Genomic DNA, 25,752 nt, shown 5'->3' on the forward strand with positions numbered 1-25,752 from the left:
AATATTTATTTGAATATGATTGGTAGTACAACACAGAATAGTTTTTGGTATAAACGAGGACCTCTAACCTCTTCCATGTGCCAATAGTCAACATGGCACTGAAACGCCTCATGGTGTTGCTTTTTCTGAAGAAAAGGGAGACCTAAAACTTGTCTAATGAGGTATAGAAGAGACACTTAACACTCAATATGGTCTACAATTACCTAATCAAACTGGAGGTTGATAGCTGAGTATGATATACACCATCCTGCTACTCTCATAGAACAATCCATAGATAAGATAAATCCAATAAATGAACACAGAAGTATGTCAGTGGGACTAAAAAGTACATCCGGAGCTTAAAATACAATGTGAAGGTTCAAACGAACCCCTAGAACAATGCCTCAATTGTAAGATCTAAGTTCATAAATAACAGCTAAAACATCTAGCTAAATAACGCTACCAAAGAGGCATGGTTACAGGTACACCTAAGCTAAGCATAGAGATCTTCAAACCACATAAATATGCCTAAACACTGCATGAAATAATAATGAATTGTCTAAGTATGCTTGCTTCCAGGCATTTCATACCACATATTCTACATAGGCAGTTGATTGCCAGAATGGAGTCATTAGAGGGCATTAATGACCATGAAATATGCCTAGAGGCTATGATTTTGAGACACCTTCTGAAAGATTTATTCAAACAAGGTAGGAAATGCTTACATGTCAAAAACAGCTGCAGTAAGCAGGAACTATGACTGAGATATGTGGGCTTTCAGAGCTTGAAGCAATGTCCAACATATTTTTGGATTTGAGCTCTGTTATATTGTAGTAAGAGAATCAACAATTCGGATGGTTCTATTACCCATCACAGGATCACTCAAAGCATGGGTTCTCTTGCTATAACCTAAAACAGCTCAAATCCAAAAATATAATGGACATCTCTAACCTCTTTGATAGTCAAAATCATATATCTAATATTAGCCACCTGTTTCAATAACTCATGGGGAAATTTCGTTAGATGAAAATAAAGACCTAACACTTGTGTGTTGACCAGTTGGGGAGAGATGCAACACTCAATATGGTTCGCAAACACCTAATCATATTGAACGCTGAGAGTTGATATTAAACACATCATTTGGTCCTAATAAAAAGGATGTATGAAGCTCTTTACTTAACTTTGCGCAAAGCTTTTTGATAGATGGGTCAAATGCTTCACCCCAAACATGTGTACATCTATAATCCAACAAAAGTTGCCTTCCAAAATTCAAAAGGCGAATAGATGTGAGTATTTCCTGACCAAGTAAAACCACTCCCCACAAAATGACATATTGCAGTAAACTTCACCAGCATGACATATCACTCACATGGCTTACACAATGATTTTCACCTGGCATATAATAATCCATGCAAACAAGTAAACATATTCTACAGGGAATTGTTTTCACAATGTATCAAGACAAAAAAAACTTTGATCTTGAATCTCAGCAAACTGGAAACCTAGAAACAAAATTGGACTGAAACTAAACTCCCCTTCTTATTCAACACGATTAGTGTTGCTTTCACCGCCCTTACAAAATGGACCATTTCTGATAGCATTCACACTAACTACATTACGGAATATTCAATGTAGTAACGTACCATTGTCAGTTCATGTGAATAAGCTTCCTGATCCTCCTCGTCACCTCTGGAATCAGGTACTCTTGTAAGCTCACGTGCATAACCTTCCAGAAGTTCCCCTCCAAACTCTTCTAAAGTTTTCTGACGAGGTCTCTTTGAAATTTGCTTCTTTCCATGGGGAAGCACTTTGAACTTTACTTCAGCCACACTGGATTTTGTAAGTTTGTAATGAAGAACTTCCTGGGGCTCCTGACTAACTTCGTCCAAATTATTTTCAACGGGATTCTTTGGATCTTGTTCTTCCCCATGGGAAGCATCCTTATCTTTGCACTCAGCAGATGCCATGCGTGGGGCAATCATATTACCACTGCATTCAGAAAAAATGAAAATGCATATCAAGACTTTGTATAGAATAGTTACAAGCAACAAAATTAAGAAATTGGGAAGACTGACATGAACTCAATGAACAAAACTTACATGGTGGAATCTCTTAAATTATAGCGTTTTCCATTTGGAGTTTCCAGTCCTGGGCTATTCGTGGTCTCTCGCTGATGTCTCTTTCTATGCCCACCACTAGTAAGCTCACATTCAATTTCAACAACTTCAGTATTGTGTTCACTTGTATCTCGAGAGGAATACCTGTGGCGTCTCTTCCGTCCAGAATGTAAATTCTTTTTACCATTATCAATTGAGTCCTCTCTTTCCTCATCAATTTCTGTAGCAGAATTTTCTTTGTGCCTCATTGCCTCTTCTGCATTCAATGTAGTATCACCATTACCAGTTGAGTTTAAAAGAGTTTCATGCACAGGTTCCTTTACATGGTCTGACTCATTATTATCTCTTTCAGAAGGCACTTCAAGGATCTCTTTAGCTTCCTGTGCAACAGCATTTATGGAACGTGTTCTTCTGAAAACTCTAAGGTTACCTTTAGCATTTGCCTTACCTTTGTTGCCACCCAGAAAAGATGTTTCAGACTGGTTGATGTTCATAACAGGCCTGGAATAAAGTGTACCATCTACTTGCTCACTAGCATTCTTTGCATTTTCAACCAAATTGTTATTCTGTCTCCCAGCAGAGGGCGCAGGATCAATCCATGCCCCTGGTACTCTTGCAGAAACCAAATTTTCTGCTCTTTCAGTTTCTTGTTTCTGAAAAATAGATTCAACCTCTTTCCCAGGGGATGGTTTAAAAATCCTTGAAGCACATTTCTGCAACCATGTCAAAGGACTAGGAGTTGAAGCACTTGGAGGTGTTCTCACAGAAGATATTCCCGAATTAAACTCAATGTTTGCATTCTCTGGCACAGCAAAAACATACTGTTTAGGTGCCGCTTGAGAAATACCATGCTCAGGAGAAATAACTTCACATTCATTTATATTGACCTGTGAAAGTTGCTGCTCAGAAACCTTTAAGCTCTCTTCTGTCATTTTTAACTCATCTTTTAATTTTTTTAGTTCTTCAAGCTGTGCTCGTAGTTCTTCTCTTTCACTGTGCAGTGACTCTCGCTGTTCCTTTAGCTTTTCTCTTTGGATCTGGAGTTCTTCAATATCTTTCTTCATTTCAGACCACTCTTTCTCTGTATGCTCCTGATTTGTGGTAATTTCCTTCCTTTCTTTCTCCAGTCTCTGTCTTTCTGATTTCAAGTCTTCTGTTTCCTTATGTAACAGTTCCCTTTGTGCACTAATATACAGGATTTCTTTCTCTTTTTCTTTTAAGAATGATGACTCTTTTTCCTGGTAATGCCTCTCTAACTCTTCCCGTCTACTTTCAATACTGTTTTCCAATTCACTGGTTCGCAACTCAATATCTCGGACAAGATCTGCCCTCTCCCTCTGAACTTCGGCAAACAACACAGCTCGTTGATGCTGCATACTGCTTTCCAAAGCCTCTTTCTCAAGACGGAGACCTTCTGCATCACGCTTTATTTCTTCCCTCAACACAATCTTCTCTTGCTTTAATCTTTCTTCTTCATCCTTCAGCCATTTTGGTACTTTCTTCCTCTCATCATCAACCCATTCTAGTTCCTTCCTAAGTTGCTCTCTTTTCTCATCCAGAATTTCCCACTCCCTCTCAAATTTTTCCTTTTCTACATTTAACTCATCAGCTTCCTTCAATAATTCCTGCTTCTGAGCTCTTAAGTCATCAATCTCTTCTTTCAGTTTGGTTTGTAAATCCAGCAACTCGTCCCTTTCATTTTTTGTGAGCTCTAATCTCTGTTGTTCCTTAAGAATTTGGCATCTCTCGTCCTCCAGGGAAGCCTTAAACTTTTGGAGTTCTTGCTTTGCGTTGTTTATTTCTTTTCTTTCCATCTCCAGGTTTTTCTTCTCGTTTTCCATTTCCTTTTCCTCAGTCTTATAAGATTTTTCTGTTTCTTTCAAAGTCCTTGACCTTAACTCTAGTTCATTTTCCTTCTCTTTTAACTTTTCAGCTTTCTTCTCCAAGTGAAGTTCTCTTTTACTTAGTTTCTCCTCTTTACGGTCAATTTCAAGCACCCTCAAATCAGCTGCATTTTCCTTGTTTTCTAATTCATCTTCAACTAACCTGCGTTTGTGCTCCAATTCTGCTTCAAACTCAATTCTGATTGCTTCAAGTGTGGCCTTGTGTTCATCAGTGAGCCTTTGAATCTCTTCCTGGAATTAACACAAGAAAACATATAAGTTCCTTCAAACTCCACAATGTAAGACAGTAAAATATTATTTGCAACATACAAGATTAAATGGTAATAAGCAATAGGATAAATACAGAAAAAACTAGTTTAAGTGAAAATTACAATTCCTTCTTCCATTATACTTTCCATCTGGATAAGCATCATTTCTCCAATAGAGTGCTTGGCACTCAAAAGGAGGGTATAATATACTGATGTACAATGAAAAGATTATTTTGCAGGAAGAGAACTTACACGTTCTCTACTTGCAAGCTTTTCCTGAAGAACAAGTAGCTCTTGCTCTTTCCTGTCCACAATAACTTCTTGTTTAACAACAGCCTGCATATGACAATAGTTAAGATAACATGAAAATGGCAATATCAAGTAAACAAAAAAGTCCATAACTCTATTAGCAATATCTTGAATAAAAATAAATGCTAATAAAGCAAACAAATATCCATGAACATATGAGCATAACATGGATAAAAATCATGCTAATAAAATATGCACCTCCTCTCGAGTCATTAGAGCAGCCAAGCTTGTTCTCAATTCCGCTTCCTTCTCCTTCAAGGTTAAATGTTCTTTCTCAACATTCATTTTCAAATCCTGCAACTCTTTTTCAATTTGTTTTAAAGCCTCGTCCCTTTCCATGAGATGCGCTTCTCTTTGATTTAAGAATTTCTGGCCTTCCAGCAACCTTTCTTGGCCTTCATGAAGTTTTTTATCCCATCCTCGCAGATTTTGCCTCTCAAGAACAAGCTCCTTCTCACGGGATTCACATCTAAACAAATACAAGAAATCATATTCAATAACATATTAAAATTTAAAAGCATGCTCCCAATAGGACAGACAATATAAAAGGCAAACCAATTGATTCAACTTCAACAATGTAGGGACCGTAAGTATAATCAAGACTGTCCTTGAGAACTATAGCAGCTAATCCATACAATCAGCACTTATTATTAGACCAATAGATCTGCCTTCAAAACATGTAAGTGGACCCTAGACCCTAGCAGAGCTCACAAATCCAAACACAAAAACAATTCCGAGGAAAGAATATTGAGGGCATAGCTGCAAATGAAAGCTAGCACCTGAGATGTAAACAGCAACGTTAAATGCATCACTGAATTAAGCTAAAGTGGCAAACAAGTCCCTCATCCCTTACTGAATACTAGTAATTCAATTATTAGATTAGCTGCCAAAGAGTCAAAGACAAACCCTGTGGCAATATTTTCCTACTTACTCAGACTTGAAAGCCTGCCGCTCTCTTCGAAGTGCATCTTCACGAGCTTCAACTTCCTGTAATTTTCTTTCTGCATCAGCCTTTTTACGGTTGGCTTCTGCTTGCAGGGCTTCTCCGGCATGCAACTTTGATTCAGCTGCAAGAAACTTTTCTTCAGTAGCGGCCACCATCTCACGAGCTTGTGCCAGTTTATTGTCAGATATAAACTTTAATTCAGCACATTCAGCACGCATCTCATGTAAAGCCTTCTCAAGCTGCGCCAATTGCACATAAAAAATGGTGAAACAGCGTGAACATCCAATGAAGAAAAATAGCACAAGCTGACAACATTCTGATCACTACAATTTCAAATTGTATTCTAGCAACAGCTTCAATCATATCTCTTCCTCTGACAATTGCACAACACATTTTCATTGCATGCAATAATGCAATTGGATGTTTTATACAAAGAAATCAGACTGTTGCACCAAGAAACATGTGCACAATCTATGTTTCCAGTTACTGTGTGACAGGAATCGCAAACAATTAACAATGCCATTTATGTTGATGATAACAGTAGTCTAACCACTAGGGATATTCTCTTTCATTTGACAGCACTCAACCAGTCAATGTAATTGGCCTTTTAAAAGACATGTTTCAGTCATGAAAGGCCAAAGCAGTATGTCAAAGTCACCAGTTGTCAATTATGGAAAAGATTATGATAACTGCCACGGGAAAATACCATGATAAATATGGAACACTTAAAACACAAGCTTATTTTAGTTTGCAAGAAAGGCAATGCAGATGTTACTAACTGTGGAAGTCAACTGCTGTGTTTAAAATATACCTGATAATAAAAACAAAAGTCGTTAGGAGTCATGAAAGTAATAACAGCAATTGCTTACCATTTCACGATGCAACATCATAACCTAAAATAGTAAATTTGTTTTCATCATTATGCATAGGAAGGTAATGTATTCCTTTCTCTGTAAATCAAATAATTTAATCCAATGGAAAAAGTGTTAAATTTCAAAAAGATAAATCCTTCCTTTCCTCAGTGAATTAGAGTCTGACATCATGATTTTCTGCAGGGAGTTACACACAAGTGATAAGGAGAAAATTCAAGGAAAACTGGAGGGCTTTAAAAAAAATCAACCTGGATTTTGTTGCTTATCAGCAGAGAAATAAAACAAATACCCAGCGTTTCTGAGACAGCGATATGGCATGCAGTCAATTGCCATTCCAGGATTCACGATATACACACATGCAATCAGAGGAATGGTAATGATTACATCATAAAATGATCACAGACAGAGCCAATATAATATAGTTATAAACACTTACTAAGCTAAAATTCAAGCAAGAAAATATATCTATGTTTCAGAAAGCACAGAGGTTAACATCAAACACCCAGCTACTCAGAATTCCCATATATCAAATGAATAATGCAAGGACTATTAGCGACAGCATAAAGTTGGTAACTTGGTATGCAGTGGCTATGAAAAAGGATTTTAGAAACACTACACTCTGAAAAAAATAAAAGACACACAGCAGCAAAAAAACTAAGAAAAACACACCAGCTCAACCAAACTAAATAAAACCTTGGAAAGGCTAGCATTTTAAGGAAAACAAAAAGGATGCCAGTGCTTTAGATAAAATGGAATGATGGCTAGGTGCCAAAAAATGGTGAATTGGGGCCTTACATCAGCTACGCATTGCTTCTCAACACCTAAAGCCTTCCTCAGGCTTTCTTCTTGCTTCTCTGCTTCAGCTATAGCAGTTGAAAGTGCAGCTCGTTCACGCTTAAATTTCTCTTCAGCATCACTTGCAGAAAGCTTCATTTGTTCATACTTGGATGTCCATTCCTTGCGCTCTATTAAAAGAAGTCCCATATTACACTGATAATCATAAAGCTGCGCACTCAACACAAAACCAAGAAGAATATGAATTTATCCAACTTATTGCAAACCCAAATATAAAATCAAATGTAGCATTAAAAATCAGAATGTTATTTTTCCACTATAACATATACAGGTTAGAACTTAGGAGCGTAGCCAGAGACTTGTCGTAAAAGTAAATTGTTACAATCTAAAACATAACAACGTCAACAGAAGTTATGCAACCAAGTGAAATATTAAGAAATTCAATGTTTTGCATTGTAGCATAGTTAAATTAAAGCATAATTTACTTCTTAAAATCGCCCTTCCCTCTCCGCTCCCCTGCCAACCCCACCCTCCTCTGCCAAATAAAAAAACTTATCAATCCAGACTCCACACATTTAGACTTATGCCATCTGCTGTAATCCCATATCACTGTTTTTGTGCATGCTTTTGAATCTTATTTAGATGAGGATTGCTTTAGGTAATCCCATGATGAATCGTATCTCATCAAATGTAGTATCCAGTCCCATTGAACAAATCACTTCCAGATGTAATCTTTTAGTCCAACTGACCTACTTTTGTGGTCATTTGTTTGGACATTAATAAAATTATCTTCTCATATTTTCCTTGCAGATTAATTTGTTTTCCTTTTTGTGGAACAAATCAAAACAAGGTCAAAATAATTAACTGATTAATAATGAAAGAGACCCTTGATTTATTTATTTAAACTGAAAGTAGGATATGAAGCACATGCAACATGCTAATCTAATATAGCTTAACATAAGGTCAAAGAAATACAAGTAATATAATCTATTAGCCCTCTCATCACAAACTAATTGTTCAAAAGCATAAAACATAGGTTCTTGGCTTAGATTCATAAAGGTGAAACGAATGATATAAACATACGAAATGGCTTTGACGGATTCATGTCCACAGTTTGAGGGTGTAAAAGAGAACCAAAAAGGGATTTAACCAAATCAAAATTGAATGCAGAAGCAAACTACAGTGAAAGCAAGGGAAATATGAACACAACGAACCCTATCCCATAGATAGCCTCCAAACCAGACATAAACTTAAATCCAGAATTGCACAAGTTTATAAGCTTCAAAATTTTGGTTATAAAAAAATGTGTGCACTTAAGAATGCTTGCTACAAAGTTGATATACATGATTTTCAACACATTCTTAAAGCTCTGGGGTTGGTGTTGTTTCAGGTAGGAGGATGGACCCAGAATTATGGAAATCTGCTGACATTCGCAACAGTTCGAGGAGCATCGCACGAAGTACCCTTTTCGCAACCCGGAAGAGCTCTCATTCTATTCAAGTCATTCCTCGAGGGAAAACCACTTCCTAAATCCCGATTGTTGTCTCACATTCAATTGGCTGAGTGTGGTTCACTAGGAAAAGCATACTGAAATATTAATTCATAACTTTCAGATAAGTTACGCAATTTAGAATAACCAATTGTGATAAACAAGTACTTCTGTTGAGCTAGTCTTTTAACAAAAGTTTTATTATTTATATTCTATAAAACATTTCACTCTTGGAAAAGAATTGGGAGGTGCTATGAAGCTACTAAAAAAATCCCCCGACATTATGAAACATATCGTTTCTGATAATCTGCTCAGGTATATAACTAAACATACTATAGATCTAGACTAGATTTGACTGGGGGGGCAGTGGTATCTCTCTGGGAAGAATCTTGTGGTTCCAGTGCTTTACATAGTCAAAACAGTATTATGTCAGTTTTTGTACATGAAGATGAAGATGCTTTAACAAGCATCCAATTTAAGAGATTATTTGAGATGGGTAAAGATATTCAAACAAAAGTCAAAGGGTAAAAATTTATTTTGCAACCCTCCAACATCAAGTTTATTCTGTTTCTGTAAGGAAGATAATCCAAAAACATTTGTAACACGAACATGCTCAAAATTGGGAGCACAAAGCACTATAAATCAGAATCCAGCACTTCTATTCATTCAATTCTCATTGCAAAGAAAATGCCTGAATATACTCAAGAGTCAATATTCTTGTTACCAAATTCCTCGTCAACTACATGAATGAATGTGCGAGATTATTTGAGATGGGTAAAGATATTCAAACAAAAGTCAAAGGGTAAAAATTTATTTTGCAACCCTCCAACATCAAGTTTATTCTGTTTCTGTAAGGAAGATAATCCAAAAACATTTGTAACACGAACAGCTCAAAATTGGGAGCACAAAGCACTATAAATCAGAATCCAGCACTTCTATTCATTCAATTCTCATTGCAAAGAAAATGCCTGAATATACTCAAGAGTCAATATTCTTGTTACCAAATTCCTCGTCAACTACATGAATGAATGTGCAATCTTACAAAACAAACAAACAAATAACTATATTCATTACATACAAAATTAAGGGTGGAAGGCACCAAATAGTTGCAATGAAATCACATAAAAAAACTGTTCATCTGATATCCACCTAACAGGGTTAGTATACTTATCAATCAACCCTAGCAAGATTGGATGACTTGTAATGTTCGGAAATTTTCGAAAAGGTCACCCATTTAGAAAACAGTGTAAAATATAATAACATAGGTTGGTATAACAAAAATTAGAAAGAAACCAAGGTTATCAAAGTTGATGGGTGTGGATGCAGAAGCAGAAGACAGAACACTGCTAAAAATGTGTCTGCTGCCTGCATAACAATAGAAATGGATCCGACCAATTTTTGCTACCAGCATGACTTAGCTCTGCAACAGCATGAGCGCTCCTGTGAGGAGTTTGGGCAGCGTTGAAGGACGCGGCCGCCTGCTGCAGATCGGCTTGGCTGGGCCTTACTCGAGGTCGCCCGCCTCCATGGAGGTGTTGGGCTCTCCTCAGGGGCCTCCCATCTCTCCTCCTCCGCCTTCTACCTCTGAAGCTTTCAACTCTCTGCTCGCATCCTTGCCAGAGAAGAAGAAAGGCGAAGCTGCAAATTTTGTGAAGAAACTAGAGGACATCCCCGAGATATCTCTCCCGCCAGATGGGCCGATCCAAGTCGCTCTGTCTCTAGCAGATCGTGCCCTCGTTGGCCAGTTCACAGGGCTTTGGCCATCCCCTAAATCCACAGAGATCTGGGTCGCCAAGAGCTGGGCACCCTTGATCAAAATCGGAGTAACCTCATACTTTCTCAGGAGAAGCTACTTTTTGTTCCAAGTTCACTGCAAAAGAGGACAAGGACCTAATTTTCCAAAATGGACCTTACTTCATGGGCCCTCAAGGATTGTATCTGAATAAATGGACGCCAGACTTCGATTCGACAGTGGATGTTCCCACAGTGGTCCCGTTGTGGGTGAGACTCCCTAATCTCCCAGTGCATTGTTGGAATTGGGATTCACTAAAGCACATAGGCCACACCCTAGGTAAATTTATAGATCGGGCTAATAACAAAGACCAGTACGATTGCGCCAAAATCTACGTGGAGGTAGATCTAGAGGTGGGGCTCCTGGAAGCCATCAAAATCATCACAGGTCCCTGGACTCATGTGCAAAAACTCGACTACGAGCAATTGCCCTTCAAATGTCGGAAATGCCACGTTTACAGCCATTTTTCCAAAGGTTGTCCGTCCAATGGGGCAGAAGAGAAAGGGAAAGAAGAAGGTTGGAACCAGGTCAAGCACACCAAGGCCTCCCACAAGAAGACTACAACTGCAAATGATAAAGGCCCTCAGACGGCCCCTGTTCAGCAATCAACCATGGAAGGCCAAGAGAACAAATTCGAGCTCCTAAGATCTGAAACCGTGGCCTCCCAAGAGGTTGAGATCTCAAAGAAAATTTCTCCCGCCAAAGCTTCCCCCTCCATCTCGACCAAAGGTGGAAGTGTCGCAGAGAGATCCAAAGGAAAGCTCTCAAAAGAGGAGGAGGAAGTCCAAGAATCTGACGAGACAAAATAAGAAGGAGAAATAGGAGACTCTCAATCCTCTCCCAGAAGATCCACAAGAGGACGCAAGTCTGCTAGGGAAAAAAGAGAGCAGGAAACCTACCAAGACAAGCTTCAAGGCAGCCAGCCAACCCTTGAGAAGCTATTGGCAAAAACTCCGAAGACGACGAGGAATCAAACTCAGGGTTCCAAGGGAGCCCACCATAACAAAAGTAAATGATGAAGATTGTATCCTGGAACTGCAGGGGTATGGGCACTAGAGCCAAGGAAGAAGCAATGAAAAGCTTAACAATATTGGAAACCCCGGATATCCTCCTCATCCAGGAGACCAAAATGGAGGATACAGCTTTCCTCCAAGCAAATAAAAAATTTTGGAATAAAAGCAGAGCGCAAGCTATCTCTGCTCGTGGAGCCTCGGGAGAGCTTGGCTCCCTCTGGATTGCCAACAAGTTCTCAATAATCTCTGAGACTTTGAAGACCCACTGGATCTTCTTAAAGATGCAGCATCTTGATACCAAAGAGATCATATGTCTTTTCAATGTGTATGTCCCTAACAATGCCGAGGAGAAGAAGATTTGTTGGGACTCCATAAAAAATCTGGCAGATCTAGAGAACCTGGAAAACATCATCATCGCTGGAGATCTCAATCTCACCCTTCTTTCGTCAGAAAAAAGAGGAGGTTGCATAGTAAGGGATCCGGCAAGGGAATGGGCGGAGGATCTCATGCAGGACTGGGACCTACTAGACATCAAGCCTTCTTCCGGTAAGTACACTTGGTCAAATAAAAGAGTCGGTCCTGGTCATATCGCTACAAGACTAGATAGATTTCTTGTTCAAAGTTCCTTTCTTCTTCTCGGTCTAGAGGCTAGAATGCACATCCTCCACAGCAGTGTTTTGGATCACAAGCCCATTAGACTTGAGTTGCTGGCTCTCAAGGATCTGGGCCCTATTCCTTTCAGATTCGGTCCTCTATGGATCAAAGAGACAGATTTCATGCAAAAGGTTAGGGATTGCTGGAAGGAACCAGTCAAGGGTTCCCCCTTTTTTGTTTAGGAAGAAAAACTCAGAAGAGTAAAAGCGATGCTGAAAGCTGGGCCAAGAATTTTCCCAACCTTGCAACTGAAAGGAAAAAAATTCAAAGTTCCTTAGAACTGCATCATCTTCAACTGGAAGAAACTGAAATCACAAAAGAAGACCTGGACCAGGAGACGCAACTTCAACAGAAATTCCACAAGGCTTGCTTGGCCGAGGAAGAATACTGGAGGCTTAAATCCAGGAGCCTTTGGCTCAAAGCAGGGGATAGAAACTCCTCCTTTCATAAGCAAGCCCAAGCCAGGAAATGCTCTAACTCCATCTCTAAAATTAAAGAAGAGAACTACATCCTAAAGGATATAGCCAGCATCAAAAAGGCAGCTTCCGACCATTTTAAGAATCTGTACAGTGAGGGAATGGAGGTTGGACATAGTTCTAAACTCCTGGATGTAGTTCCCCACCTGATCACTGCTAGGATGAACCATCTGTTAGAAGCTAAAGTCAACAAAAATGAAGTAAAGGATGCCCTCTTTGATATGGACCCCGACAAAGCCCCGGGACCGGACGGATTCACAGCCAGATTCCTTCAGTCCTGTTGGCAGATTGTGGAGAAGGAATTCCTCAAAATGATCCTAAAATCCCAAGATTGCCAGAAAATTGGAGGCTGCACAAATTCAACATTCCTCGCCCTTATCCCCAAGGAAAAAGGAGCAAACTCCTTCAACAGATTCCGCCCGATCTCCTTGTGCAATATTGGATACAAAGTGATAACCAAAGTAATAGCGAACAAATTGAGGAACATCCTCCCCAAAATCATCCCAGAGAACCAAGGAGGATTCATTCATGGCAGACAGATCGTGGATAATTTCATTTTGGTTCAAGAGGCGATCCACTCTAGCATGCATCGAAAAGAAAAAGGTATGGTGGTCAAGCTCGACCTAGCAAATGCTTTTGATTGAGTTAGACATAGTTTTTTGCTGGATGTTCTGCACAAGATGGGATTTGGATTAAGATTTATAAACTGGATTCGGGCTTGTATATCGGAGCCCTGGATTGCTTCCCTGGTAAATGGTAGGGCTACAGATTTCTTCAAAGCCTCTAGAAGGCTGAGGTAGGGGTGCCCCCTCTCACCCCTCCTCTTTGTGCTGCAAGCTTCTGTCCTCAACTTTTATCTAGACAAGAAGCAACAAGACCAAGAGATAGTTGGGCTAAGCATAGCAAGAGGGGTAAAAAACATCAATCATGCCCTCTTTGTCGATGACACCTTGTTGTTGGGGCTGCAACTCCGCTCTCAGCTGCCAGATTTAAAGAAGTGCTGGATGAATTCTGTGAAGTCTCGGGCAGCAAATTAAACAATGGGAAATGTCATATTTATTGCTGGAATATTTCTCCATCTTCCCTAAATTCCATTGCTAGATGCCTAGGCTTTGCAGCCTCTTCAAATTGGACCTCTTTCAAATATCTTGGCCTTCCTATCTTCCTCAAGAGGGCCTTGAGCAAAGATTGGAACCCTCAGCTAGAGAAATTCAAAACTAAAATGCAGGCCTGGGGCTCCTCCTGGCTCAATATTGCAGGCAAAGCAGTGCTCATCAAAGCAGTTCTCAGTAGTCTTCCATTATTCCAATTTTTTGTTCTCTTAGCACCTGTGGGTATTCTCAAGAAGATGGAGGACCTTATTAGGAAGTTTTTCTGGAAGGGAGGCAAGCAAAATGAAAAGAAAATCCCACTTGTCAACTGGGAAATTGTTTCCAAGCCTCTATAGGAAGGAGGACTGAATTTTAAAAACCTCTGCACTCAAAATTTAGCCATGGGAGCAAAACTGATTTGGAGAATTATAGCTCCCAATCCAAGTTGGGTGCATTTAGCATTATGGAAAAAATACTTCAGAGGAAGGCGTCTTCACTGCTCGCATAAGCCCAAATCCCAATTCAGATCTCCCTTCAGCATTCTAAGTAGCAAAGCAGCTCCTTTGGTGAATATGCAGGCTTATTGGATCCCTGGGAACGGTCAATCCATTAATCTATGGGAAGACCGAATTATGAGCAGGCCCCCGCTGGCTGAAACTCGCTCCTTGCATTCGTTGCGGACGTGGATGATGGACACACACATTAAATCGTTGTGGGATATGTCATGTTGGATCAGACATCGCTGGGCAGGCTGGAAGCAGCTCCCGGTCCCTCCTGCTCTCCAAAGCGACTGCGCAGAGCTCTACAATCTTCTGCACGGGTTGGCTCCCATTCACGTTCGGAGAAAAGATGCCCGTGGATGGGGTCTGCAGCGCGAAGGCTACTCGGTGGCACAGGGGTATGTTAAATGCTTGGAAAGGCCATACGTACAGCCAGATCCTGCTCCCTGGAATGGGATATGGAAGTTCCCCTCCATCCCGAAAATTGATCATTTCTGTTGGTTGCTCTGCCATAAAAAAAAATTAACGGATGATAGGTTGCAGAAGAGGGGATTTTTTGGCCCTTCTAGATGCATGCTATGTAAAGATAAGCCAGAATCTGCCCTTCACCTCATGCTGGAGTGTAGATATGCCGTCCAAATCTGGCAAGAGCTCTTAGGAGCATGGAAATCTAGCTTCACTCTCCCCTGCATTATCCCGGATCTGTTTGTTGGTTGGTTGTCCAGATACCCAGGTCCAACCCCAAAAAACAAATTAATCATAGCAGCTTGGACTGCTCTTCCCAAAATTATCAGTTGGCAGATTTGGTTAGAGAGGAATAGAAGGATATTCAAAAACAAAGAGCAATATTTCAGTCTCGTTGCAATCACAGTCAAATGTCAGCTAAATGAATGCCTGAGAGATAGAATGGATGATTCAAGCTTATGCCAACAAGACATCGAGTTGGGGGTTGCACTCAATCTCCAATTCCAAAAATCAATTATCAACCCCATTCCTCCCAAAGAATGGCAAATCAAAAAAAATGAAGAAGACTTTCAGTCTTGGATTTCCAAGCAAACAATCCCCTCTCTTCTTTGATGGGGCAGCCAAGGGAAATCCAGGAATCATTGGTGCGGGAGGGCTCATAATAAAGACAGAAGGAACTCCTATCCACAGATTTGCTTGGGGACTGCGTCACTCCTCTAGCATGCAAGCTGAAGCGTTGGCTCTTTTCCAAGGGATCAAGCTGCTCAAAGAATTGGGATTCAGGGAGGTTAATGTCTTTGGTGATTCGTAGGTCATCATCAAAACAATGGTGACAAACTCTATTCCAACAGATTTGCGTCTTGCAAGGACGATCACAAGACTCAAAGCAATGGCAAAGTCCTTGAAAATGGAATTTTTCCATGTGCTGAGAATAAACAACAAAGAGGCAGATATTGAAGCAAACAAGGCAGCTCAGCTACCTGCTGAGGCTATTCTCAGAGACAAAGAAACATCGTGGGATCCAATTCCTTAATCCCCTATCTTCCATGTTTTACTGCATTTTATTGAAGCAATTTGTATGCATTCACAAGCTAGGGCAAATAACAGAAATAGAGTTCATTGTAAAATGTAAGAGACAAATCATAAGCGTATGCGCCTTGATCCTCTTGTTGGAGAGGTGCTCAGAAATCACCTCCAATATCTGTAATTTGTGTTGTGGCTTTAGGCCAAGTATCTAATACAATCCTATAACCGTTCCTGTAAAAGAAAACAATAGAAATGGATCCCTCTCGGATGCAAAACATGCTACTATTTTGTTTTTAGGTCAAATAAATTGGGTTTTAGTGTAAGGTGGGCCTAGTTAGTCATTAGGCTTGGTTTATAATCTTTATTAATATTTTTTGCAGTGTTACACTTATCACTGTAATATCGCCAAAATCTGACATGGAGATATTATCACATGTATATATCGTGATAATGAGGTTTTGAAATTATTGCGATAATTTAAAATTATCGCTTTGCATTCTTCAATATCACCTTATAACCAAATTCTTGGTTTTTTAACCCTCTTTCTGCAAAAGTGAGTGAGAAGACTGACTTCTGAGGATGCTGTGACCATTTTCCATCAAGCAAACGAGGGGAAATCCATTGTTTTCATTGCCATGATTCATTTCATGAGATATTTCTTTTGTTTTGATGTGATTTTGTTTCATCCTGTCAGGAGTTATGACTCAAGACAGATATCATATTTCAGTATTGATGTCCGATGTACTACTTGACACCATAGTTTTAAAACTCTGAGTCTGACTCCGAACCAGCCGAAGGTCGACTTCGACTCTGAACCGGTCGAGGGTCGACTCCGAGTCCGACTCAGTATCGACTCAGCCTAGTTGATTTCAATGACTCGGTCTTTGTAAAAAAATACATTAAATATTTATTTTTTTATGAAAAAACATAATTTTAAAGATTTTCATTCATGTTTCCAAACTCAAAGCATTAGAAAATAGAGAGAAGACAACATATGATCAAAGTATGCTCATGAATATATCTATTATATCAAAATGGCACCCAACACATGTAATATATAGAGATCAGAACAAAAACACATAACCAAGGAGGCTCTAAATGGCCTCTACAACAAAACATCACTAGTCACTAGTCACTACTGCTAGAGAAGCCAACATCATCTGGCTCAGACTCTGAATTAGAACCAGACGAGGAAATCCATGGCTCCTCCTCCTCATCAAGATCTCCAACTGCAATTGTAGTAGTAGCACTAACAGGTGCAGCAACTGCACGCTGAGATAGACAAGATATGCGCTTGCATCGTGGCTGAGTAGAGGAGGTACTTGCAACTTGAGGACTCGGGATTGGGCCTAGTACTAGTGGATCTGCATTCAACTGAACATTATGTTCAAATAATGCCTCCATCTCTAAATCAAAATCAAGACCAATATCCTCATCGGGGTCAAACTCTGCTGGTTGACTCTCAACTACCCAATCTGATGTTGGATCAATGTCTTCCGACACAATGGGATCTATATCAAGTCTTTTGTTTAGCAATTGGTTGCGTCTTAGCCAGAGTTTGTATTGGACGTAGACTAGATCATTTAAATGTTTTTGTTCCAAACAGTTTCTTTTCTTTGTGTGAATCCTCTCAAAGACAAACTAATTGCGCTCACACCCAGAAGCACTGCAAGTTTGACTCAAAATACGGATGGCAAACTTTTGCAATTGAGAACAATGGCTACCAAATGCCTCCCACCATTGTGCTGCAAAAAACATAGTTGTGTAATGAGTTAGCTCAACAAATTATATCCAACTTTCAAATTATAAACAATTTAACAAAATAAGAATTTGAAAATTGAACTTGTTCACTTGGCTCATTTGCTTCTCTTGCAATCCTTGCTAGGTTCTTCGCAAAGGTACCTGTGGCTCTACTGAAACAAGTGATATGTTGGTGTATCTCCAATTGGTCACTCTCCTTAGCGACCATGCGCTCAAGGCACTCAATTAATCCATCTTTAACCTCCCCAGTCAAATCTTCTGCCTCCAGAGCTTTATAATGATACCTTGAATTCAAAGAAATAAAAATAAAAATAAAAAATAAATAAATAAAAACCAGTTGCATGTATAAGGCGATGGAGTTGAATGTTCCATATTTGACCAATGATTTCCCAAATGGGTCCATACTTAGCCACTCTATCTTTGTATGTTGCCTTTATTTGCTCCTTTGCTTGATCCATAGCCTCGTAAATGAAGCCCATAGCCAATCTTTCCCCATCCACCAACCACAACACCTTAACTAGTGGCTCAACAACCTTCACAATCTCTACTACCTTTTTCCAAAATATTTCTTCATTAACTTTCTTTCTCACATCTTTGCCATCCTGTTTGCAAGCCCATTGACATTCATTCCATTCATCACTGGAAAACATCCTCTGCAAGTTTCTATGTTGGGAAAGCATAGATTGCAATGTCAAAAAATGAGTTGCAAATCTAGTGATGGCAGGCCTAACAAGATCCTTGCCCCCTGTGTTTTTCCTCATCAGATTCAAAATCCATGAGTGATTGTAGATATATTTTGTTATGCTTTTGGCATGCTCTATAGTGTTCTTGACCCAATCTATTTTACCAATAACCTCAAGCATGAGGTCTATGCAATGTGCAACACATGGGGTGCAAAAGATGGTTTTGTGCTTTTCCTCTAATATTTTACCAGCAAGAACATAGTTAGAGGCATTATCTATGATTATCTGAACAACATTAGCCACCCCCACCTCTTCAAAAACCTCATCTAAAAGCTGAAACAACAAGTGTGCATCTTTCACCCTATTAGATGCATCAATTGATTTTAGAAACAGGGTTCCCTGCAGGCAAAAGATAAGAAAATTTATGATGGTACGGTACCTTGATCAGTCCATCCATTTGACATGATAGTACATCTTGTTTTCGCCCATGAGCTTTTGAAATCTTTCAAATATTCATCAATGGACATAACCTCTTTTTACAAATGAGATCCCCTTAACTCATGCATAGTAGGGCCTTTGAAGCCCTTTCCAACAGCAAATATGTCATCAAACATAGTTTCATAATATGGTGAATGAGAAGCACTGAAGGGGATATCAGCATCATACCATCATCTAGCTATGTAATCACAGGCAGTTTCTCTCAATTCTTTCTTCCAATGGTCATCTAAAGTAGGCTGCATTTGACCTCTATTAGCTTGAGGACCATGTGCACTATCAGAGGGAGAGGAGGGTGTGACTGTGAAATAACTTTTGATATCACCCTTCTTTTTAATTTTACCCTTACCCTTTTCTTGAATAGACTCCAAAGAGGGAGGAACATAGCGAAAGGGGTTGGATGCATCAGTGCAAGGGATAGATGAAGAGCCCTCATAATCAAAATTGGGGTTGGCAGCCATCATGTGTTTTATACTCCTCTTCCTCCCTATTTCAGCCTCTATTTCTTTTTGCCTAGCTTTTTCTTCCTCAAACTCAAATTTTACTAACAACTCCTTCCTAATATCCCCAATTTGTTTTGCTGGTGCTGCACATGGAACAATTTGGCCTCTAATATCAGCCAAGTGTTGTTTCAACCTATGGATGCCCCCTCCACCTCCCTTAATTTTTTTATGACAAAAATTGCAATGCATTTGATTATCAATCATATCAGCATATGCCCAAGCAACATCTTTCATTCTGTGAAACATTTTCTGATATTTGGGCTTGGAAATGAAAGGACAAAAATCTGAAAATAAAAAAGAAAGAAAAAAAACAACTCTTCAATGTTCATTTCTTTTATAACCGGCATGGTTTTAAAACACTGGTTGACACCTTATACATCTTATATATCAGTTTTATTTTCATATTTATGTAGCAATGTTTTTAACTTTTTGTCTGATGTTGATTTTGCTTTGGAAGTTTAGAAATTTGAAAAACATATGTATATTTTAAGTTTCCCAACAATTTTCCGATATTTTCCATGATATTGCGTACCCCCGGCAATAAATTCCTGATAATGATAAATGTAACATTGATTTTTTGTTTAATTGGGAGAGGGGCAGATTCATATATACAGTCAGCATTCTCAGGGATATTCTCCTGCTTGTATGACTAAGATGCAAGGTGTGTCCTGGGGTCCCAGGGATTCTATCCATGCATTCATTGCATGAACGGTGTTTTTGAGCATCCAGCACATGAAACCATGAATTCCACTATAATGGAAACATTTCCAGTAAAATTCAACACATTATCACTGTAACCACCTATTTATTGCAGGTCCTGGGAGGTCCTGTCTCTTTGAAGCTCCCGTGCCCCACTAATTCCATCAACAGGCTATCCATGCCTTCCAACTAAGCCAATCCAACCATATTGTATCTTGGCTAATGGACCAGATGAATTTCTAAAAGCACCCGTTTACTTTGAAAAGCATGTAAGCTATGAAAGTGTAATTCAAGAATTTTGCAGTTTCCACAAAGCCTGGAGCCCAGCACAGGTGTCTGAACTTTGGAGTGACCCCATGTTTGAGCTTTCTTTGATGCCTATTCAGAGTGTATCCAATAGCAACTGGCAAAACTGTCAAACTCTGGGTGGTGCTTTCAACCAGTTAAAATGCCGCCAGCCCTATGTCACCTGACATGGAGATAAGGGGGCACATGGATTCAAGTATCTGATAGGGTACTTGTAGACAACCAAAATGGGACATGAAGGGACACGCAAATACTAAACACTACACACACATACACATATAAAGGATAAAGGAAAAAAGTATCCTAATTTTTAAAATTTACGGAAATAAAATATAAGTATATAGACAAAAACCACTGCTGATTGAGAAATGATAAACTCAGCAAAATAATGGCAGCCTGTAGAAGGACCATTGTAAGAAACCTCCATTCTCCTTCTCTGCACAGTGTCTACTAGGCTTTCCATGAAGAAATAGTGTTTCACTCTGAAATATGCCTCTTTATTTTGCTGTTTTAGTGACCTGGGCCCACCATCCTGCAGGTCTGGCACATCGGAACACATCCTTCTAGCGAGTTGGGCATGCACAAGATGTGTCCTCTGCAAGGCCCTTGTCCCTGTGTCTCCAACTCACAGGAAGGACATGCCAACATGTCCTATATGCCGGATTCACAGCACAAAGAGTGGGTACCTATCAGGGAAGTTGATGACAGTCACATTAGGCAATTGTATTTGCAATTAGTAATTGGTTCTTCTGCTAGCACCCCATATGCTTCTCAGCTAATTGAAACATGCCTGAACATGCAGCAAAATTTTGGTTGTAGCTATGTGAACTTAACCTTTTATGAGACTCTATAACCCCTTGTTAATCAAGTGAAAAGTTCATCTAATATGATCAGACTTATAACACAACTGAATTACAGAAAAAGCTGCTTCTTCCAATCTTTGATTAAAACTTGCATACTGGTCCCTCCTAGATTTTCATCTTATATCACATAGGCAGTCACAGTTATTGTCCTCTATATGGATCAACTAACTCATTGAAAGTATTCTAAAGCAATGATATGATCATTTATTTCATAATTTTCTACAATAATGCCTTAATCCTATGCTTTTATGTAGCAAAAATTGATAGTATTTTGATGATTATGTTTGCATAATCTAATCACAGTCATATTTCTTATTTAAACAGAAATCCATCTCTCCTTTCAGAATACAGCTGTTACAAGCATTCCGGCAGTTGTTAGTTTCTGATTCTCACTTCATAGAGTATGAGTGGGTATACAAGTATTAGAACCCATGCTAATTTTCCAGGAGAAATTAAGCTAAATATTTGTTTAGGAACTTCTTGAGAACCATCTAAAGGAAAACTGGGTTGTAAGCCCCATTGTAAAACTTCTGTGTAGATGCAGATGACTTCAGATCTGCGAGCGAGTGCATATCCTCCAAGCTCAGTTAGTGGACATCTCACGAGTAACCTCCGCAATGCCACAGGACCATACATGCTCTTTGCATGGTGCTGGCCTCCCAGCCCCCCAAGATTGGGCAGCCAGGAACCCATAACCAGATTTTTTTCTTGGGCCTCAAATTTTAGGAAAGCTTCAAAGGATCGCTTCCAGGCTTTACGCAGGCTCAGCCAAACCCCCCCATCATTTGGGCTTTCCATAGAGAATATTAGCAGGCTTTGCAATGGCTTCTTCACAATGATGATGACAACAGGGATATTTGTACTACCCCTCTACTTCTACCTCTATCTCTATCTCCGATGTTCAGAAGTGTTCCCCTCTCTTTCTAGGGTTTACCTTTTCAGTTCAACCTTTCTCAAGTATTTTTATCCGCTTATTGCACTTTCATTTGTATCTTTTCAAATTTTAGCATTTAAAGTGATGATGACACTCCCACATAGTGTTAATTGGCTACATCTTATAGTCCCATTGAACTATTCTTTTGTCATTTAAGAACATCAATAAAATTATCTTATTTTATCTTATCTGAACCCCACCATGATGTTACAAGTTACCATCATAATTGTTTTTCAGCATTTTTTTGTAGTAGCAATTATTAATTATGTTTCAACATATCAATTCCATATGATAAAAAAATGTTACTAAATTCAATAAGTTTCAAGACATTTTCCCCTTTATTTGTTTTCGTGTACTTTTGCAGAATTTCCCATTACGGACAAATCTGTGAGAAGCATGTTAAACCATATTTGGCTAATTTAGAGAACTTGATTTGCTTCCATCTCAGATGAATGATATGCAGCTACTGGATCCCTATACAAGCTCAAAAACTTCTGTGATGTGCTATTTTGGATTTTTTTGCCAAACAGTTATCAACTATTTCATATGGAGGTAGCGATTCTGTTCTTAAAGATCTCAGTTTGAGACATGGCCCATACCAGGATTATATGAATCCTCCAGGACCTTACTAATCTGTTCTGAAAAATATCAGTTTGAGACATGACCTATCTCAGGACCAATATAAAAATTTCAAAAGGATTGACCTAAAAGAAAGAACCAACCTTTCAATAGATTATCCCCCTACCCTTAGTCAGGCCTGATGCTTACCTTGATTGTTGAGCTCATGGACAATTAAACCAATAAAATATTCATTTGTCAATTAGAAATGCCAAAACATCAGTATGTATTTCATAAGCCACTTGCAATAATTTTTAAGCTCTGGAAACATTTCAGAACCTGCAAAGCATTGACACCCCAAGAACTTAATATAAAGAAACCATCAAAAACAAAGTTGGCATTACTAGTTCAGCCTGTGAAGTGTGTGGTACGAGTAGACAGTGCAGCATATATTTTTAAATGTCAGTCTGCCAAAGTTTTTTGTTCATGGTTTCAGGCTGAATTTCGGTTCCTGATTGTAGCTCTGCTCCATCAGAAGGGACTCCTCCTGCAGGGCACATAGATGGTCAGGAACAACTGCAAATTTATTTGGTTTTCAGATCATTTAGTTGCAATTGGTTGTGTCAATACCATTGTAAAGTTACTTTCAATGAGGTTCCTCATCCCCTTTCTATTTCGGATTTGTAGAGTTTTAAGTAGGAGTTGGCTCTACTCCTACAAATTCACTGACACAAATTCTGCCATGATATTTTGTCCCTCCCATTGTGGGCTGAGGCTCATATGATGACCTTGTTAGCTTTTGTTGACATGGGTGTTCCGGTTCCCAAGTTGTCTGTATGATGTGCCTATGTTGCATTCTGTTGTACTTAGTTCTTCTTTGAGGAAATATACGAATCGTTTTCAAGAAAAAAACACAGTTGTATTCTGCATGCTGCCCATTTTAATAAGTTGCTTTTTCAAATTCTTAAATTTCTTTTCACAGATTAGGATCTGCTACATCCTCACTCGTTCAATTCTTCTTTTCCTTTACTTTGCAGTTGAGTTTTCTTATGTTTGCATTTGAGTATTTTCATCTTTGCAGATTTCTCTCTGCAATATCCACAATTCCAAAACCCCCAAATCCTAGCATTTCTCTTCCCTTGATATGAAACACTGCAATGTTGCTATAAATGTTAGTGACAGTTCCATCTCCAAGAGCCAAAGAATTTATCATATGTCGGTCTTAAATTCTACGATATTTTGAGCTAAGAACTTAAATAGCTTTCATCCACAAACTATACAGCACACGTGTTGACAAAACATGGACTACCTGCACCTCCTCTAATGTGTAAGATTATTACATACGGGGCATTCGCATGTCTACACCAGATTCCAGAATACAATAACTGTTTTGTTATCAATTCCTTCCCAAAGCTGCCTAGATCTTGATTTCAAATTCCATTTCTTTGGAAAAATTATCTTGAACACGAATAGTTTTCTTTGTTCAGTGACTTGGGACACAATTCAACTAGACATGGGAAATGGAGCTTGCATTAGTTGTTCTCTCCAAAAGCACCAAGGAATACCATACGTTTGACAAATAGCATTTTTAAATATGAGCAGATTTTTTAGTTTCAGCTGGTGAAACTCAAACATAATAACTCCATGATTAGAAGCCACATTCTCACTGTGGCTTGGGAGAACTGCACAAGTCATTAACGAAATTTGATCATCAGGGTCTATCCACTTTGACCAGATTTTTTATTTTGAGCTGGTGAGGGTCAGAGCTTAAGCATAACTCCATGCTTATGGGCACCCACTTCCTCAACATGTCGTTATAGGTGCTTACCAAATTTTGATCATCAGGGTCTATCCACTTTGACCAGATTTTTTATTTTGAGCTGGTGAGGGTCAGAGCTTAAGCATAACTCCATGCTTATGGGCACCCACTTCCTCAACATGTCGTTATAGGTGCTTACCAAATTTTGATCATCAGGGTCTATCCACTTTGACCAGATTTTTTATTTTGAGCTGGTGAGGGTCCGAGATTAAGCATAACTCCATGCTTATGGGCACCCACTTCCTCAACATGTCGTTATAGGTGCTTACCAAATTTTGATCATCAAGGGTCTATCCACTTTGACCAGATTTTTTATTTTGAGCTGGTGAGGGTCAGAGCTTAAGCATAACTCCATGCTTATGGGCACCCACTTCCTCAACATGTCGTTATAGGTGCTTACCAAATTTTGATCATCATGATCCATAATATGACTAGAGGATATATGTTGATACTGTTTAATGGGCTGACGGATATTTAAAGAGGATTTTCGAATACATGCATAAGTGTGTGAAAGAAAACATACATAGCCTCAAAAAAGATTATATGTTGATCATGGTCTAATCGCTCACAATATGACTAGCGGGTATATGGTAATTCTGTTTTAATGGGCTGACTGATACTTACGGAGGGTTTTGCAGTACATTCAAGTATGTGAAAAAACATAAATAGGCTCAGTAAAGGCCTTCTGGGTATACAGAAATTCAGTTCATGTTACCGAAATGAAAACATCAACGTCAAAAATGAGCTAAATTACCCAAAACAACAGAGATCCATGCAAAAATCAGCTAGAAAACTATGCGAAAAAAAAAAATGCTGTGTAGTAAGTCTCACCTCAGATTCCAATTTCGTAATGTAGGCAACTAAGAAGGCTTTGTCTTTCTTCTGGAGAGTCTCTTCATCCAACCCAACTTCTCTGAGCCGCCTCCACATCTCATTCTCATTCACAGGGCTTCCCCTATTAGCACTAACCGGGCTCCTAACTTCCGGTGACGCCGCAGCAACAACAATACCCTTGTTCTTCTCCTTCCCATCTGTCGACGGAGAAACCGGCGAACGCCATCCCGTCCTCTGTGGGCTCAACATCACGTTTGATTGCAAATATCCGCTGCCGTCTTCACTAAAAAACCAGTACTAACAAACCCTCCTCGCCAATTTCGGCAAAACCCACCATGGAATTTCACACACCACCAAACCCCCTCAGCTCCACCTAAAGCCCAGAAGGAGCCGCCGATTCCCCTCGAAAGACGGCCACTTGGGAATCGAGAAATCAGGGGGCAGAAAACGTTGCAGCCGATCCGTATCAGCAAGCCCGTCAACAAATGTAAAAATATATCCACAAAACCTTTTCTGCTATAGCTACTGGTGTGATGTAAATCCATAGAGCTCCATACTGTTATCGTGGTCCCAAAAAAAGCAATTTTCTTCGGCTTCCTTTCCGGGCCTCTCTCTCCTCCT

General features: G+C 39.4%; 1 protein-coding gene across 1 annotated transcript; it reads right to left on the bottom strand.

Moving 5' to 3' along the window:
• Positions 1-1,574: 1,574 nt before the first annotated feature.
• Positions 1,575-25,752, bottom strand: LOC149241057 (uncharacterized). The gene is made up of 7 exons (XM_089373858.1): positions 25,129-25,752; positions 7,171-7,380; positions 5,489-5,742; positions 4,756-5,026; positions 4,501-4,584; positions 2,079-4,231; positions 1,575-1,968 (listed from the first exon to the last, which is right to left on the bottom strand). The coding sequence occupies exons 1-7, from the start codon at positions 25,378-25,380 to the stop codon at positions 1,590-1,592; spliced, it is 3,603 nt and encodes a 1,200-aa protein (XP_089229984.1). The 5' UTR covers positions 25,381-25,752; the 3' UTR covers positions 1,575-1,589.

The sequence above is a fragment of the Pinus tabuliformis genome, chromosome 8 (assembly GCF_031772625.1).
Source record: "Pinus tabuliformis cultivar Carrire ecotype Pingquan chromosome 8, CPIR1, whole genome shotgun sequence".
NCBI classification, from domain to species: domain Eukaryota; kingdom Viridiplantae; phylum Streptophyta; class Pinopsida; order Pinales; family Pinaceae; genus Pinus; species Pinus tabuliformis.